This window comes from Pelodiscus sinensis, chromosome 4, assembly GCF_052426305.1.
Source record: "Pelodiscus sinensis isolate ZL-2025 chromosome 4, ASM5242630v1, whole genome shotgun sequence".
Classification (NCBI taxonomy): domain Eukaryota; kingdom Metazoa; phylum Chordata; order Testudines; family Trionychidae; genus Pelodiscus; species Pelodiscus sinensis.
The window spans coordinates 95,493,743-95,510,560 of record NC_143055.1 but is presented as its reverse complement, the minus strand read 5'-3'; the positions used below and the strand labels follow the sequence as shown (position 1 = coordinate 95,510,560).

The following is a 16,818-nucleotide window of genomic DNA, read 5'->3' as shown; positions in this document are numbered from 1 at the left end:
AATTAAAGATGTCAAAGCAAAAAAAATTAGAACATAAATGATTTTGAGATCAAAATTCTGATTCTAATTTTTTTAAATGAAACTTTCAAAATTAACACATTCTCTCAGAAAATTTTACTTTCAATTATATAACACATTTTTTACATGGAAAAAAGTCTTGTAGAAATTTTTCAACAAGCTGTACTATTTAGTATTTGATTTTGCTGGGGCACGGTTTGTCTGTCTTAAGAGTCTCATCTAGACTACAGAGTACAGTCGAAAGTAGATATGCAAATTCTGTGGGAATTTGCATATCTTCTTCCGATCGCACTTTCAAAAGTGAAAGTAATTAAGACGCAGCTTTTTCGGCGAACTCCCTCTTTGTCGAAAAGCCGCCTAAACCTCCTTTTTTCCATTTTCGAAAGTGCAATTGGAAGAAGATATGCAAATGCCCACGGAATTTGCATATCCTCTTTCGACCGTTCTGCGTAGTCTAGATAAGCCCTTGGTGCCTTCTACAATGAAGCCTCCATATCAGTTGGCATTGCATTAATTCTAATAGCTTTTACCTTTGATAGTTCTATTTCAGGGTATTTTAAGGATTATCATGGTTAATTCCAAAGTCTAGGCTTCTTTAAATGGATTGCCAACATATACCACTTCAGGTGCACTTGCATCTAATGCATGTGAGTCCCTTTGCATTACAATGTCTGTTGGGACTATGCACTCTGCAGCACTGTCTAGCCAAGAGCATAAAGGATAGTGGTAGACTCAGTTGCTTTCCAGTTCATTCGTCTCTCCTGTGACTGGGAAAGAACTGCCATCTCTGCCTTTGCGTATAGGCCATTCCTCTACTACAAAGTCAGCCAAACCATCCTTCACTGCAGCCCAGTCCTCTGACGAGAGAGGCCTGAAGGAATGAACGCTGATGCATCATGATGAGAGAGATAGATTTCCCTCTCTAGTTCCAAACAGATCACCCTAGGAGGGAGTTCAAGAGCCAGATTGAGTCCCATTGACCTTGGCACGCTTTTCAATAGCCATTGATGTGCCCACTACCTGTTACCAACCATCCAAATAACTGACACTGAAGTCAGCTTCAGGAATGTCTGTCAGACTTCTCTGGATAAGCAGTGAAAACATATTCGGTCTCTGGTAATGAAAACCTTGGCACTGACATATTTCATACCAACTTGATGATGATACTGATAATTTTTCTTGCCGGGTCTTTACCACTGGAGCCTCTCTTTACAGTACCTACACAAATCATAAGAGTCAGAGTTGACAGCTCTGGACTAACCTGAATTTCCATATCTGTCATCTTCTAAGAAACCCAGAACCACTAGCTCAGGAGCCTCCTAGTCCTAATCAAGCACTTAAGAGATCCGCTTCATCTATCTGCTTTGGTTCCTGGATCTTTATGAGCCTTACCTGTCTGAAAGAGCATTCAGAAACCCACATGAGGGATTACAGGGACAGGGATAGTGCACAGCATCTATCACGGCTTGCACTTCTTCCAGAACCTCATGCATTCATGGCCTTTGAGTCTAATATGGGCTGCATCCTACAGGCAAGACTCCATTTGCCTCTCAGGTAACTAGAGCAAGGTCATCTTTCCCTTCTAAATCTCACTCATCTGCTAGATTATGAACCTGATGCAGAAGATGAACAAGATGACTTTCAGGAGACAGAAGCCCAACATGTTATGACAATGATTTTTGTCCTCTTCGGTGAACCATTGTAGCTTCAAACCAGACTGCTGGATCTTCATGAAGTTCTTAGGATGATAACTGTCACCTTGGAAATCCCAGTCAGTATAGTGCAAAAGTAGTCCTACAAACTTCTCCATATTTGCACTCGCCAAGTCTCAATAAATTGTTAGTGCCAATAAATAACAGTTTAATGCACAGGCACCAGCTTCCTCTGGGTCCCAGGGGTTCCTCAGGTCCTCTCCCCACCCAGTCTCTTCTCCTAAGCCTCCCTGCCTGCTCTGTGTCTCTGTGCCCCCGCTCCACCTCTTTCCACCAATTTCCTCCCTTTTCACCAAGCACACCCCACCCCACCCCACCTCACCCCCTTTACCTCTCCCCCAGGACAATCAACTCTTCCCATTCCCTCGCCAGATGCCACAGAACAGCTGATAGTGGCAGGCCAGTGGCAATGTGAGAGAATGGGAGGAATTGATTGGCAGGGCTACCAACATATGGGAGGTACTCAAGGAGTCGGGAGCTGGCTGCAGATGGATGCTACGTACCCCCCCCCCCCCTTTTTTTTCTATGCATGCTCCAATTCAGGAAAACCTATGGAGTTGGTACCTTTTTCCTTTAATGGAAACTGTTAGAGACCTTTGTACTCCTGACTTCTTGGTGCTTACAGCTAATAAAATAGGCAGTGTCCGATCACCTCTTTAACTATCTTACTCTTCACTCTTTGATCCTAGTCACTGTCCAAACAATAGGAGCCACATAAAGCATATCCCAGGGATAAAAATTCTAAAATGTTGGTTGATCTCTTTGTTTGGAGATCATATTCTTCAGCCATCCTATAAGTGTTAATTGTTCATTACCTTGCAATCCTGGACAAATACTGCTTTCTGAACTGGAATTGTGTACCCCAATTCACCAACAGATATTGACAAGAATATGAGGAGTTGAAAGTAGGGATGTCAATGTGAAGTTGACAGTGTAGAGGGAATCTTGCATGCCACACTTGCAAGTATTTCATTTCAACAACGAGGACTAATTTTTTTTTTTAAATGAATGATGAGAGTCTAGTTTAAACTCATGACTCCAGGACCTAGCATTCTAGGCATGCACCTGTAATGGTCATGCCTTAATCTGAGCTAGACTGAATTCAAAAGTTTATACCTCTTTTAAAAAAAATAAGATTTAAGTAATGCTTTAAAAACTTAGCAAAATAAAGTAGTATAGTAAAACAATTCTAGCCATTCCTTTTCTGCGAAAGTAAAACTGTACAGCTATCAGTAGCTGCTTTACCCAGAAATGAGAAGTTTGTTTCTAATGAAAAACTTCCTGGTTTTTGTGTCTCCTTTAATTTTGCCTTTTTCGGACAGGAAAAATGCACTAATTCAGATAATAGCATGACATCTGGTTTTGATGTAAACAAATATTTAACAAAAAAAAACCTTCCTGCATTTCTTCTGTATCTTGCTTTTTAACAGAATATTTGAATTCAGAAAGATTATTGGAAACAGGGAAAAATGCCAGAAGCTGGTTTCAAGAGATTATCCAGTGTTCATTGACAAGGTATTCAAAAGAAAAGAAAAAAAGTAGCAGGTGTAAACATAATTTTAGTACTCTTATTTACAGATGAAGTGGAATGAAAGCTGTCTATATTAGAGAGGTTTGGTGCAATGTGAACTGTAGGTTTTACCGATATTTTTGGTTCAGCCTAATTTCAGTACAGCATGTATTGCTTTTTAGAATTAGAATTCAGGGCATGATCATGGGCTAACAGAGTAGCAGAAGGAACCTGATAAGCATTTGGGGTGGGAGTTGCTAATAGTGCCTTTGTCTGACTGAGGGGTAACATTTAAAAATTCCAGAGCAGGGATGTGCAATAATTTTCACAGGGGGTCTACTCCACAAAATTTTGGGAAATTGTTACAGGCTGCACATTTCTATTATATTAATGGATGGGGTGCAGGATTTGGGATGAAGCTTGGGTGTAGGAGGGAGCTGCAGGCTGGCGCAGGGAGATTGGGGTTCAGAAGGAGATGCGGGGTCTGGAATGGCATTTGGGTACAAGAATTACACTTTGAAAACTGTGGATTTTTGTGCTAAAATTTAATTCCAGTCTAGAAACCCATATATTAATGTTCAGCCTTCAGTGCATATAAAATATGTTGGTCATAAATTTTTAACTTTTATTTCTCTCTTCAGATTGAGGAGCAATCAGACTGTAAAATACTTAACGGACATTTCATTTCCCCTTTGATTCACTACATTCCCAATATCCTGCCAGCTGAATCCATCATAGCAAGGTAAGGGAAGAGAAATAACAATTTGGTTCTGAAACTAGCTCCATAGAGAAATTAAACAAATCTATACTACAAAAATTACTTACACTATATTTGGTATTACACCTACAATCAGAATTTTCAATTTTATTTAAAAATGGTGAAACTGGGGTCTCTATTAAAACATCTAAGTATTTTTCAGATCAGAATGACAGCACCTGTAGTTCTTATGATTATTTGATCCTTGGATGAATGGTTTCTTTTCTAGATTAGCTTATTCTAAATTGGAGGTGCCACTAGCAAAATGTGATTTGTCCTAAGAGGTGGCTTAATTCTGAAAATGGAAATGTAATCCCTTTAGAAAGTTTGACACGTTCCTTTCGTAAAGTTCAAATTAATGGAACATTTTGATAACTAGTTATGATGCAGGAAAGATAGAATTCTAACACAACTATGGTCTGTTCTTAACTACCTCCTTTGTAAAGGGGGAAAGGGAATGATTCATATATAAGCAAAAGTAGTAACAGCTTTGATCTGGATTGTGGCCTTTGTCAATATGCCACAACATTAAGTAATGTTTTCAGACTGATTTCTTTCTTTTTAAAAATTACTTTTTATTTTTTTAGGAGTACACAACTCACATCACATATACAATATTGAGGACTGCAGTTCCCTGGCAACTATTAATTTTTGTAAAGGCCAGCAGTTTACTCAAGAAAATACTTTCTCATTTCTGTAGCTGAAGGAAAAAAATGGATTATTTTCCTAAGCAACGATCCATATTTACTAACTTACTGTACTTACCATCGGAATTTAACCACATATGTATGCACGCAATTTGTTAACTTCAGTGTATTTTACACAGTAAACTTCCGATAATCCGGCACCTTTAGGACCCAGGGGGTGCTGGATTATCAGATATGATGGACTATCGGAAGCGGGGGCTATGAGGGGTCTAGGGTGGTGGGGGGGGATGCCACTCCAGACCCCTTATAGCCCCCCCTTCTGATAGTCCAGCTCTGCCCCAGGTGTCCTCGATTGAGCTCCTGCTGGTCAGTTTCAGCAGCAGCTGAATTGGGACACCTGTGGCAGAGCAGCTGGGGTACTGCCGGGTTGGTCCGGTAGCGCCGCCCCTTTGTGCTGCGAGATCAACCCAGCAGCACCTCATTTGCTCTTGGCGGCGCCTGGGGCAGAGCAACTGGGGTGCTGCTGGGTTGGTCCCAAAGCGCCAAAGGGTGGCGCTATCGGACCAACCTGGCAGCACCCCAGCTGCTCTGCCCCCGGCGTCCCCAAGTCAGCCACCACTGAAACTGACCAGCGGCTGACTCCGGGAAGCCCGAGGCAGAGCTGCTCTGCCCTGGGCTTCCTGGAGTTAGCTGCTGGTCAGTTTCAGCGGCGGCTGAATCGGGGACAGCTGGGGTGCTGCCGGGTTGGTTCTGCAGCGCCGAGAGGCAGCACTACGGGACCTACCGGCAGCACTCCGGCTGCTTTGCCCCCGGCTTCCCCAATTCAGCCGCTGGTCAGTTTCAGCAGCAGCTGAATCGGGGAAGCCAGGGGCAGAGCAGCTCCAATGGTCCGGCCGCCCGGAGCACTTCTGGGTTCCTGATGGTGCCGGACCATCAGATGCTGGAATAATGGAGTTTTACTGTACATGGAATTTCTCATGTTTTTGATTAAGAAACCAAACATAGTCCTCTAGATGAAGTCTTACTACACATACACACTTAAGCAGTTGATTAGTGGTGATATACTAATGTTCTCACCAGTAGTCTACTGAGCCTTGCTTTAGAAGTACCGTGGAGAACATTATTTTTGAATTGGCTTCTTGCAAGCAGAAGTCTTAAGTTTTTTAAGCTTTGCTTTGGGCATAAAAATTGACCTCAGTCTGATAGGTAGGCCTTGATGTCATGACATCAACATATGTAACCAGCCAATACATTTTGGTTTATTGTTACAGCTTACCTTCCCTGAAGATACTATTCAAAAAATGATTAATCGGCATCCATACCATATTTTTTTTACTCTTTGTTGGGTATAAATGGAGCCATTTCTTAACATTCTGGGCCTGACTCATACCACAATTGAAAATGCAATTTATTAATAACTTCCATGTAGTGGTTAGGTAAGTTATAGGAGCTATTAAAGTTCTAAAATATACTAGGTAAAATAAAGACAAGTTGCTTTTCTTTCAAGCTCGTAATATCAGAATAAATGCATTAATAAAAGTTATTTTTGACCTTTAAGTAGTCTTCATGTGTGGAAAAGCAACACTGTAGTGGACTCTGTGTGTTCTTCTAATTTGGTTAGTTTAGCTGGTTATTCATGATTGTTTCCATAAACAAGCCATTTTTTATTGCACAGGACACCTCTTGTGATGAAGTATTAGTAATTAAACAGGTTTGCTTTCATAGGTCACAACTAGACTGAGAGAAGCTTAGGGTCAGCAAGAAGTAACTGAAGAAACTGAATGATGGGGAGAGGAGGGTGTAGAAAACTGTTTGGTATTATCAAACACTTGTTAGCTGTTTTTTTAAAAAAAACCAACTTTACTGTTACTTCTTAATTTTCCATTTCCATTTCTCCCAAATAGAAGTATTTGTTAGGGATCTAACCAGACTTGCCTAACCTTGGTCTCCATTTCTCAATTCGATAAAGTTTAGAATTCAATAATGAAGTGGTAATCTCATTTGGACTGTGATCTTTAGCTTATTACTTGCTTTCTTGGTGCTTGTGACTTTCTGAAAGTGAAAACAACTTTTTGATGTGTTTTTAATTGCATTCATGAAAAAAATTATGTTGCTAGATTCATGGCAGTTAGTCTGAGTATGTAACAAGTGTTTATTCAGGGTATATGAATATCTTGCTTTATTACTTTGCTATCTTAAATAATGTGCTTTTGATAGGTTTCAATTCATACTACCCAAGAGATGGAACAGCAAATACAAACCTGTGTGCATTCATCTAGCAGGCACTGGAGATCATGTAAGTATATAAACTTGAAAGCATTAATGAAAAATTGAAGTTTTAACAGTAATCTTTTAACCGTACTCTTGTTTCAATCTTTAGTACTACTGGAGAAGACGTACACTCATGGCCCGCCCAATGATCAAAGAGGCCTGCATGGCTTCACTTTTGTTAGAAAACCCTTACTATATCCTTTTGTTTAAAACAAAACTCTTGAACATGTCTCAAAGCGCTAACTAAGAGTAGGAAAATAGAAGAACATTTTTATCAAAACGATACAGGCTGCATATATGAGTGGTTGTCAACCAGGAGTACACAGTGGTCTTTCAGAGGTATATCAACTCATCTATATATTTGCCTAGTTTTACAATAGGCTGTATAAAAAGCACTAGTGAATTCAGTACAGGCAGTCCCCGGGTTACGTACAAGATAGGGCCTGTAGGTTTGTTCTTAAGTTGAATCTGTATGTAAGTCGGAACTGGCGTCAGCCGCTGCTGAAACTGATCGGTTTCAACCGCGGCTGAATCTGGACGCCAGTTCTGACTTACATACAGATTCAACTTAAGAACCCCAGGCGTCCCCAAGTCAGCTGCTGCTGAAACTGATCAGCGGCTGATTCCAGGAAGCCTGGGGCAGAGCAACTCTGCCTCGGGTTTCCTGTAGTCAGCCGCTGGTCAGTTTCAGCAGCGGCTGACTTGGGGATGCCTGGGGCAGAGCAGCTGGGGTGCTGCTGGGTTACTCCAGTAGCGCGGCTCCTCGGCGCTACTGGAACAACCCAGCAGCATCCCAGCTGCTCTGCCCCAGGCGTCCTGATTCAGCTGCTGCTGAAACTGACCAGCAGCGGCTGAATCAGGACGCCTGGGGCAGAGCAGCTGGGGTGCTGCCGGGTTGGTCCGGAGCGGCGCTGCGGGACCAACCCGGCAGCCCCCAGCTGCTCTACCCCAGGGGTAGGCAAGAAAAGCCTGGTCTGCTGGGGGGGGGGGGGGGGGGGGGGGGGGACACGAGCTGCACCCCCCCCCCCCCCCGCCCCCTAGCAGACCAGGGAGACGGGGGTGGTGGGACCGCCCAAGTTCTCCACAGCTTTGCTCCGTCTCCCTGGTCTGCTGACCTGGGAGACGCGGAGCAAAGCCGCAGAGCACGCGGGCAGCGGGACAGTCCAGGCGCGCCGTGGCTGACCCACTGCTGGCATGCTCCGAGGCTTTGCTCCCCATCTCCCTGGTCTGCTGGTCAGACCAGGGAGATGGGGAGCAAAGCCTTGGAGCACGCCCGCAGCGGGACAGCCGACGCACACCTGGGCTGTCCCGCTGCGGGCATGCTCCAAGGCTTTGCTCCCCGTCTCCCTGCAGACCAGGGAGACGGAGAGCAAAGCCGTGGAGCGCGCCTGGGCTGTCCCGCTGTGGGCGTGCTCCAAGGCTTTGCTCCCCGTCTCCCTGCAGACCAGGGAGACGGGGAGCAAAGCCGCGGAGCACGCCCGCAGCGGGACAGCCCAAGCACGCCTGGGCTGTCCCGCTGCGGGCGTGCTCCAAGGCTTTGCTCCTGTCCCCCTGGTCTGCTGCGGGGGTCCAGCAGCTTTGCTGGACCCCCCCCCCAGCAGACCAGGGAGACCGGGAGAAGCCTTTCTCGCCCCGGAGGACACGGGTGGCGACCCACCACCCGTGAGTTCCAGGGCGAGAAAAGCCCCGTTCATAAGTGCGGATCCGACATAAGTCGGATCCGCGTAAGTCGGGGACTGCCTGTACATACAAAAATTGCATACGGACAGTGACTTGTTTATACTGCTAAATATCCTATACAGTGAAGTTACATTATTTATATTCCAGTTTATTCTGTAGTTACGGTAAAAAATGAGACAGTAAGCAATTTTTCAATAGTGTTCTTGCATATTATGACTGGGTAAGCAAGTAATTCAAGTAAGGGGGCACTTGGGGTATGTCTAGACTACATCCCTCTGTTGGCAGAGGGATGCAGATTAGTCAGGTCAACATAGCAAATGAGGCAGGGATTTAAATATCCCATGCCTAATTTGCATAAAAATGGCCACCGCGTTTTGCCGACTTAGCACTTTGTTGGCAAAAAGCGGCAGTCTAGAGGGGGATCTGTAGAGAGAGAGAGCCTTTTTTGACAGATCCCTTATGCCTCCTGGAGTAGGCAAGAGCTACAGTCCCATTCCTGGGGAGGGTTTCACTACAGGCTCTGACCGGGCCAGGCATGACACGAGCCAGGCATGCCATGGACAGAGATTGCTCTGGCTAGCCAGCTGGAACAGCCCCTGTCCGTGATGGGCCCTATGGAGCTGGAGTAGCCCCTTGCCTGGCTAACAATATATACTTCATTTTATTTAGTACTAATCAAACTATGTAACTGAGTAATTGACAGAACTGAATTAATCACTTTACTGCTGACATAGGTCATTTATTTGTCTCAAAATTTAAATGTAAGAGCTAATTTCTTATTTTATGTAGTGATGCCTAGAAAATGCATGCATATATGTTTATTTTCTTTAACCTGAATATTTACATGGCTGCAGAAAACCTAAGGACCAAATGTAAGTATTAGGATTATTTCTCTCAGCTATCTTTTGTCCTTAAGATGCTGGATTTTTAAGAAGACACACAAAACATAGAAACCTTGATAACTTGTTATAAATAGTGGCAAACTTGTCTTAGCTATACCTTGTTTACGTGAAGTTAGACACTTTGTTGACTACTTTGTAGAGTTTTGATGCTTAAAGGACTAACTTTACACCTTCCACTCAAAGTAGATGGACTTTTTTTTTAACCACATTAGCAGGGGTGCAAGCAAAAAGCAATGCATTTTATTAGTTTGTTTTGCTCTTGTGCAGATTCTGCACTAGCTTATGTTTCTGTGCACCATTGGGTGTCTTTTAAAGAAATAATTTTTGGTCAGTGTTTAAGTGTCTACAATTAGGTAACTGAATAGATGACTAGATTTTCAAAAATACTGATTACCCTGGAACTCAAGCTTGTGGGAGTTGCAGAGTGCCCAGCATCTTTGAAAATCGTCATATGTTCATTGCCTAAATCCAGACTTAGAAGCCTAACATTAGGTACTTTATTTAAAAGATAAATTTTAAAAAAAGTTGGCTTTTATGTTTGCAAGTGCTAGCATATAAATTAGGCAACTGACCTTGCATCTGCATTGTAGTTATAAAACGATTAAATATGTATGACTCGTTTAATTCTGCTTCCTTAGCTATTTCCAAAAAGAAGAGGAAAATAATTTGTTTTTAAACTACTATCCTTTCAATAGTGCTTCATGTTTAACTTGTGAAAGTGGCTGATGTAATTGTCTTCTAATTTAAAAGCTAATTAAGGATTATACCATTTGAGAGAAGTGAAAGTGGAAAAGCAACAAAAAACACCTTGAGTGGCTTCAAAAATAGTTGCTGTAGTATATTTAGTGTATGGATCTGAGTAATTAAATACAGTAATCCTAATTCATTATCTTCAGTTATTTTGGGAAAGTTTTTTTTTATGATGATTTTTAAAAAGGTAATTGTTTTGGTGATATTCGTCATTTTTAAAATCATAATAAAATATCCCAGAGAGGTACAGTGCTGGAAAATAGTTAGTGATCTTTCAATTATTGGCGTAGTAATTCACCTCCAGAGAAACAAGAACGTATTTAAAAAAAAAAATCTTACCTCCACTATGTAAATTTTGTGCGCCAGTCACAGCTCCCCAACTTGATAGAGTAATACTTCCATCTTGTAGATAACGGGCAAATATTCGGTTGTCCTAAATGGCAATGTGCACATTTCAGTAGAAGCCTTCAAAGAAGTAGTAGCACTCAGAGGATTATACTTAGAAATTATTGAATTAAGATTATAGTCATAGTAGAGAACTGAAATATCTTTAATAACAGAGTACTAAGCAATAGGAGTATTAAATAGCCTATAAATAACCTAGCCGACAATAGTCGTTGGGTATACTTGCTTCTCTGTTTCTTACAGTACCGTTCTAATAGTCTGTCCTCCTGCCTCAAAATATATCTCAAGTATGATGATGTTTTGGCAGAAGAGGTGTCTGTAAAACCGAGACATAATGGTGAAAACATAAAACTTGTTTTGTCCAAGAACAATGCTGTAGTTGTTCTTTAAGACGTACTACATTCACTTAATAGTGTTCAGCACTGGAGGAATTGCACCATTAAACCCCAATGTACAGACAACTATTAAACTTATGGTCACTGTGAGAGTTCAAACTGAATACCTTTCAATTTTTCTTTTTTGTTTTCTTTAAATGTGTGTTAATGCATTGTAGGAGACACTACATGGATTTCTCAGTGCAGTGAAAAAGTTTCTACTGTGTAATTTCAGTCTTACAGTGAGTGGCACTGATGGTTGCTCCCAAAGCTGACTTACTGATTGCTCTTCACATGTTGTGTGCAATTTTTCAGTGATGTAAAGCAGGTAAATAAGGAAAAGGGGTGTCTCTGCCAATGGCATCTTGTAAGCCTAGTACTGTATCCCTTAGCTTCGTTTTTATTTAAAAGAAAGAGGACTATTAATTTATAGCACAGAAAGTTCTGTGCTCATGAGTTTCCAATGCCTGTGGTACCTCAAATGTTTGAAGATAGGGTATTCCCTGGTTGTTCGCTAGTAATTTAGAAGATAGCTGCTTACTTCTAGTCCTCATTTAGGCTCGGATCACAATAAATTGTAATAAAAAGAAACAGTCATATCTTGTGAGGCTTGAATCTATAAAACTACTAAAGACTCTGGACTCACTCCTCCCGTTGAAATGGGGAGTGTGACCAGATAGTGTGTTTAATGATAAAAGTAGGCTGATGAAATGAAGATTGTTTACATCTGATATTGGATAATAATTTTTTTTTCTTTTTCTTTTCTGGGGAGGAAAGAAGATCAAGTTTAAAAAATGTCTCAGACCTGTTTGTGATGGGAGGAGCTCTTGTTTTAGAATCAGCAGCCCTTTTGCATTGGCTAGAGAGAGAGGGCTATGGACCTCTAGGGATGACTGGAATATCCATGGGAGGACATGTAAGCCTTTATACTTATTGTTGGCAACTTTGTTTTAATTTTTTAATTTGATTTCTTGCAATTATATACATTAGAGAAAACTAATAGTTTCCAGTGTACATATACTGATGATTTTAGAATAATTAGCCCCATAACTGGTATTCCCTCTAAATTTTTCTATCCTTAAGCAGACTGAATTTTCTTTTGGGCGGATTATAATTTCTTATGCATACCACTAGTATTTAGGTAGCGTGTGGGTATGCAGAAGAAAATGTTAAAATGAGGGATAGTTAACAAGGAGCAATGCTTACAGTATGTAATATGAAATCAAATAAATAAAATTAACACTACCTTTGAGTACATGTATTATCATCCTTTCTAACAACTCAAGCTAATAAAAACACCAAAACACACATTATCAACACATAGCTCAGCTTTAAGACACTAAACAAATCTGAGTCAACTAGAAATACTATTTGCAAGGAGAGCATGACTAATACAATATTTACTGACACTGAAAAGGTAAATGAGGCATTCACTAAAGTTTATGCAGTTTCTCTGGGGAATGTTTAGGATCCATGCTGTAAAAACAGATAAAAGTTCTGGTAAAAACAGATAAAAGTTCTGGTTTGAAACTTTCATGTTGTGTTTGTCACCAACTCAGCCTGCTTCCACACTTCCTCCCCAACCCAGACAGACAGAGGACTGTAGCGAGTGAGTCAGGGACACCCCAACAAACTCCCCCTCCCTCTACCTCACTGCACAGGTGCCAGCACCCACCTACCCCTGTGCAATCTGCTCCCTCCAGCCCTGGTGGAGGCTGAGATAAAATCCAGCTTGTCAAACTAGCAAGCATCAGCAGTCTGTCTTGTCCTAACTCTCAGCTAAAGCACAAATAAATTATCCACACCTTTTGCACCTCCACAGCACAAATAAACTCCTCCCTGCCTCCACCTTACCCCAATGCTAGCCCCCACCCACCCCCACTTTTCCCCACTTATGCCATGTAGTCAGCCCCTTATCTTCCTTTGCAGGAGGCTTGAGAGTATTGAGTTACGGCCTCTCTCTTCTCATGCAGATGGGACTCTCCAAACCCTCCTTCCCTCTAACTGCCCTTAGCCAATCACTCACATGCTCTCTCTTCCTCTTTCCCCTCCCCCCAGCCACTTATTGTCTCCTTTGTTTGCTTTTTACCTGCTCTGGGAGCTGCTGAGTTTTCAAGCAGGCAGCTAGCTCTGTTTAGCTGCTTGCTTAGCAAGGGGACATCCCAGTTCTCACCAGTCAGCTGAGCTCCTTGTCTTGGCAGGAGGTTTGAACTTCTGAGCAGAGGTCGGATAACAGCGCATCTTACAGGGAACTTAGCCCATAACTTGATGATTAGGCTTGACATACACTTATTGAGAATATGCAAATATTGCCCCACTGTGTGTGTATCATAAAATTCTTATTTACAGTAAAATTCCCATGGTCCGGCATCTGATGGTCCGGCACCATCAGGAACCCGGAAGAGCTCCAGGCAGCCGGACCATTAGAGCTGCTCTGCCCCCAGCTTCCCAGATTCAGCCGCTGACTTGGGTACACCTGGGACAGAGCAGCTGGGGGGGCTTCCAGGTTGGTCCCCACAGCGCCGAGGTGCGGCGCTACTGGACCAACCCCGCAGCAACCCAGCTGCTCTGCCCCGGGCTTCCTGGAGTTAGCCGCTGATCAGTTTCAGCAGCGGCTGACTTGGGGACACCTGGAGCAGAGCAGCTGGGGTGCTGCCGGTTGGTCCAGTAGTGCCGAGGAGCGGCGCTGCCGGACCAACCCGGCAGCACCCCAGCTACTCTGCCCCAGGCATCCCCAAGAGCAGCTGGGGTGCTGCCAGGTTGGTCTCGCCGCGCCAAGGGTTGGCGCTACCCGACGAACCCGGCAGCACTCCAGCTGCTTTGCTGCAGGTGTCCCCAATTCAGCCTCTGCTGAAACTGACCAGCAGCGGCTGAATCAGGGACGCCTGGGGCAGAGGTGGACTATCGGAAAGGGGGGGGGGCTCTGAGGGGTCTGGGGCCAGACCCCTCGTATGCCGGATTATCAGAAGGGGGGGCTAGCTGATAATCCGGCACCCCCTAGGTCCTAAAGGTGCCAGATTATCGGAAGTTGACTGTACTCTGAATGTTAACGTTGTTGCAGGTTAATCTAGTAGTATAATTCTCAGTAACTTTTATTGCTATTCCATTTAATGTAGCTATTTAAATTTTGACACACTGTAGTGGTCCACAGAGTTAGCGAATATAATGTTTAATAGACTCCTTAGTATTTTGAAGAGTAACTTTATATAAAATTCTCATGAAGAAAATTAATGACTTCACCATTTTAAAAGAAAGTGTTGATTAGATAAATTGATGATCTTTCCCCCATTCGTGTGTGTGTGTGCGCGCGTGCATACATATGCCTTTCTGTAGTTACATATATATTATTTAAGATACTTGTTGCCCACCGTATAGATGAGACCTTTGTTTTCATTTTATGCTGCCTCTTCCCATTCTGTCACTTTTTTTAGCCAGGTCAGGGGAGGAGAATGGTGCTACAGTAGGGATTGGAGGAATCAGTTCGTGAATGGGAAAGTGAATTTTGTTTTAGATCTAAGCATTCAAATTAAATCTTCTAGCCTTGTTTGAAAGTTTATTGTAGTTCTTATAACTTGATATTCAAAAGGTTGTAGTCAGTGGTTTTACAGCTGATTGGTCTTCTGCAGACCATAGTTGGAGAACCACTGAGTTAGAAACTTCCTCTTCCTTTTTCAGAGACTTTGATTCTTTTAACTCCATGTTCTCTCCTTTCTTATTTTGCTCACTATTAAGAGACTAGTCAATTAGCCCATCATAAGATGGGATTTTCAGGTCTCTCCTCCATGTTGGTCTTCTCTCCTGAGCCTCTGGTCTCTAGCTCCATCTCCCACTCCCTCTCCCTCTCCCTCTCTCAGCTCTCCTCCCCCTCCTGCCTCTCACTCTCGCTTTCTCTTCTTCTTCTGCCTCTTTCTCTCTCTCTCTCTCTCTCTCTCCGCTCTGTCTCTCTCTTTCTCTTCTCCCCCTCCTGCCTCTCTGCTCTCCTCTGTCTCTGTCGAGGATGCACGCTTGTCCAAGCAGTTACTGTGTGAAGAAATACTTGAAAGTTGAAAATTCCAAAAATGGCTAAAGAGGAATGTTGTTGACTGCTTTTATTAAAATATGCAGTAGCTCATCTGATAACCATTTTTTTAAATTTAACAGATGGCTTCATTAGCAGTGACAAACTGGCCTAAACCATTGCCATTGGTTCCATGTCTTTCATGGTCTACAGCGTCTGGTGTTTTTACTACGGTAACTAAATTATTTTTAGTTTTGTTAATATTCTGGAATATGAACAAATATGAAATCTCAAAGGTTCGAGTAGGGCAAATTAACATTAAGGTAGAGATTTTTAAAGGTACAAATGAGCATTGGTTGGATGCCCAATTGTCCTCTGAGCTTTCAAAAATCTCCCCCTAATGTATGCTTCTGGATAGAACCTAGTTACAAAAGCTGCCTTTTGTCTCATGCAAGAAATAATGGTTATAAACGGTATAGAAATTTAAATGTTTTGCAGAAAATATTTCTAATTCTCTATATAACGTTAATTTTATGTCAGTGTTTATCCTAGTAATATACAACAGGTTAGAATATGACTTATCAAAAGCAACAGGTTTGCTGAGAATCTGAAATTTCACGAGGAAAGGGTTGAGATTCTTTAATTATTTCACTTCTTGGTAACTACGTTTCTGACTAAGTCTTATTTGATGTCTTTTTAAAAAGGTTCTCGAACTGTGAACCAGTCTGAACATGTCTTCATTCACCTCTTCTTCCCTTTTTCTATATAAATTAAGAAGTTCCTTACTTTCACAGCACTCCATAAACTTTACCTGCTTATCCTACAATCTTTCTTACGTGTTAAAGTGTCTAAACATGTTGTCTTATCACTTCCTTTGTTTCTTTAAATTAACCTTTTTGATTTAAACTTTCTTGTGTGCTGCCCATTATCCCTAGATTCATATTCTAATTTATCTTTATGAAGTATCCACTCCTGAAAACCGTATGTGGAAGGGTGCATGTCCATATATATTCTGTACCTCCGACACCAGTGGTTGGCAACCTATGGCTCAAACTAAATATGGCTTGGTACGGAGCTAAATATGGCTCGCAGCTCAAGCTTAGCCTCCCCCTGCAATGGGGAGCACACACTGGCATTCCAACCCTCTCCTCCTCCCCACCATGCAGAGTTGGAGTCAGCGCTGGCTTTGGTGGGGGGAGGGGAGAGACCCAATCCTCACTGTGCGATCAGGGAAGGAGCAGAGCCAGATGTGGCTCCGTGCACTACTGCTCCCTCTTTGCTCCCTCTCACCTGGCTGGGGAAACAGCAGTGCACGGGCATGCTGCCTGGACGCTTTCCCCGCTGCTCCATTGGCTGGAATCCAGCCAGTGGGAATAGCCGGCGTCCGTTCTGGGACATGGTGCCTGGGAGCAGCATGGGGCGCAAAAGCAAGCAAGTGCCCCTTCTTCTCTCACTCCCAGACCCCGCATCCTGCTCTTGCACCCCTTCTGCTGGCCGGACTCTGCACCCACTCTTGCTCCTGCCCCCTCCCCTTTGGTCAAACTCCATACTCCCCACCTGCTCCTGCACCCTACTTCCCATCCAGACCTCACACCTTCACCTCCTCCTGTACCTCACCTCCTATACAGATTTTGCACCCCCATCCCTATCCCACTCACTGGAAACCCTGTCCTGCACCCTTAATCCCTCCTTTTTAGCCCCAGCCCAGAGCCTGGGGGCCCACAAAATCCACTAATCCTGGAACCTCAGAAGTTAGTTTGGCCTGAGGCCTTTGAACCTCAGTCCTCCTTGCCTC

General features: G+C 43.0%; 1 protein-coding gene across 7 annotated transcripts in view; it reads left to right on the top strand.

Moving 5' to 3' along the window:
- The window catches only part of ABHD18 (abhydrolase domain containing 18), a 40,773-nt gene that overhangs the window by 12,982 nt on the left and 10,973 nt on the right, over positions 1 to 16,818 (top strand). For 4 of the 7 annotated variants that reach the window (XM_089777998.1, XM_089777997.1, XM_089778000.1 and 1 more), the window contains 7 exons: positions 3,161 to 3,245; positions 3,882 to 3,982; positions 6,862 to 6,940; positions 7,025 to 7,111; positions 9,442 to 9,467; positions 11,804 to 11,942; positions 15,167 to 15,256. In XM_089777998.1, the coding sequence (XP_089634124.1) occupies positions 3,161 to 3,245; positions 3,882 to 3,982; positions 6,862 to 6,940; positions 7,025 to 7,111; positions 9,442 to 9,467; positions 11,804 to 11,942; positions 15,167 to 15,256 (607 nt within the window). Of the gene's footprint in view, positions 1 to 3,160; positions 3,246 to 3,881; positions 3,983 to 6,861; positions 6,941 to 7,024; positions 7,112 to 9,441; positions 9,468 to 11,214; positions 11,355 to 11,803; positions 11,943 to 15,166; positions 15,257 to 16,818 lie in introns of those variants that run through there. The other 3 variants (XM_089778001.1, XM_089778002.1, XM_025189014.3) reach the window with 2 other exon arrangements.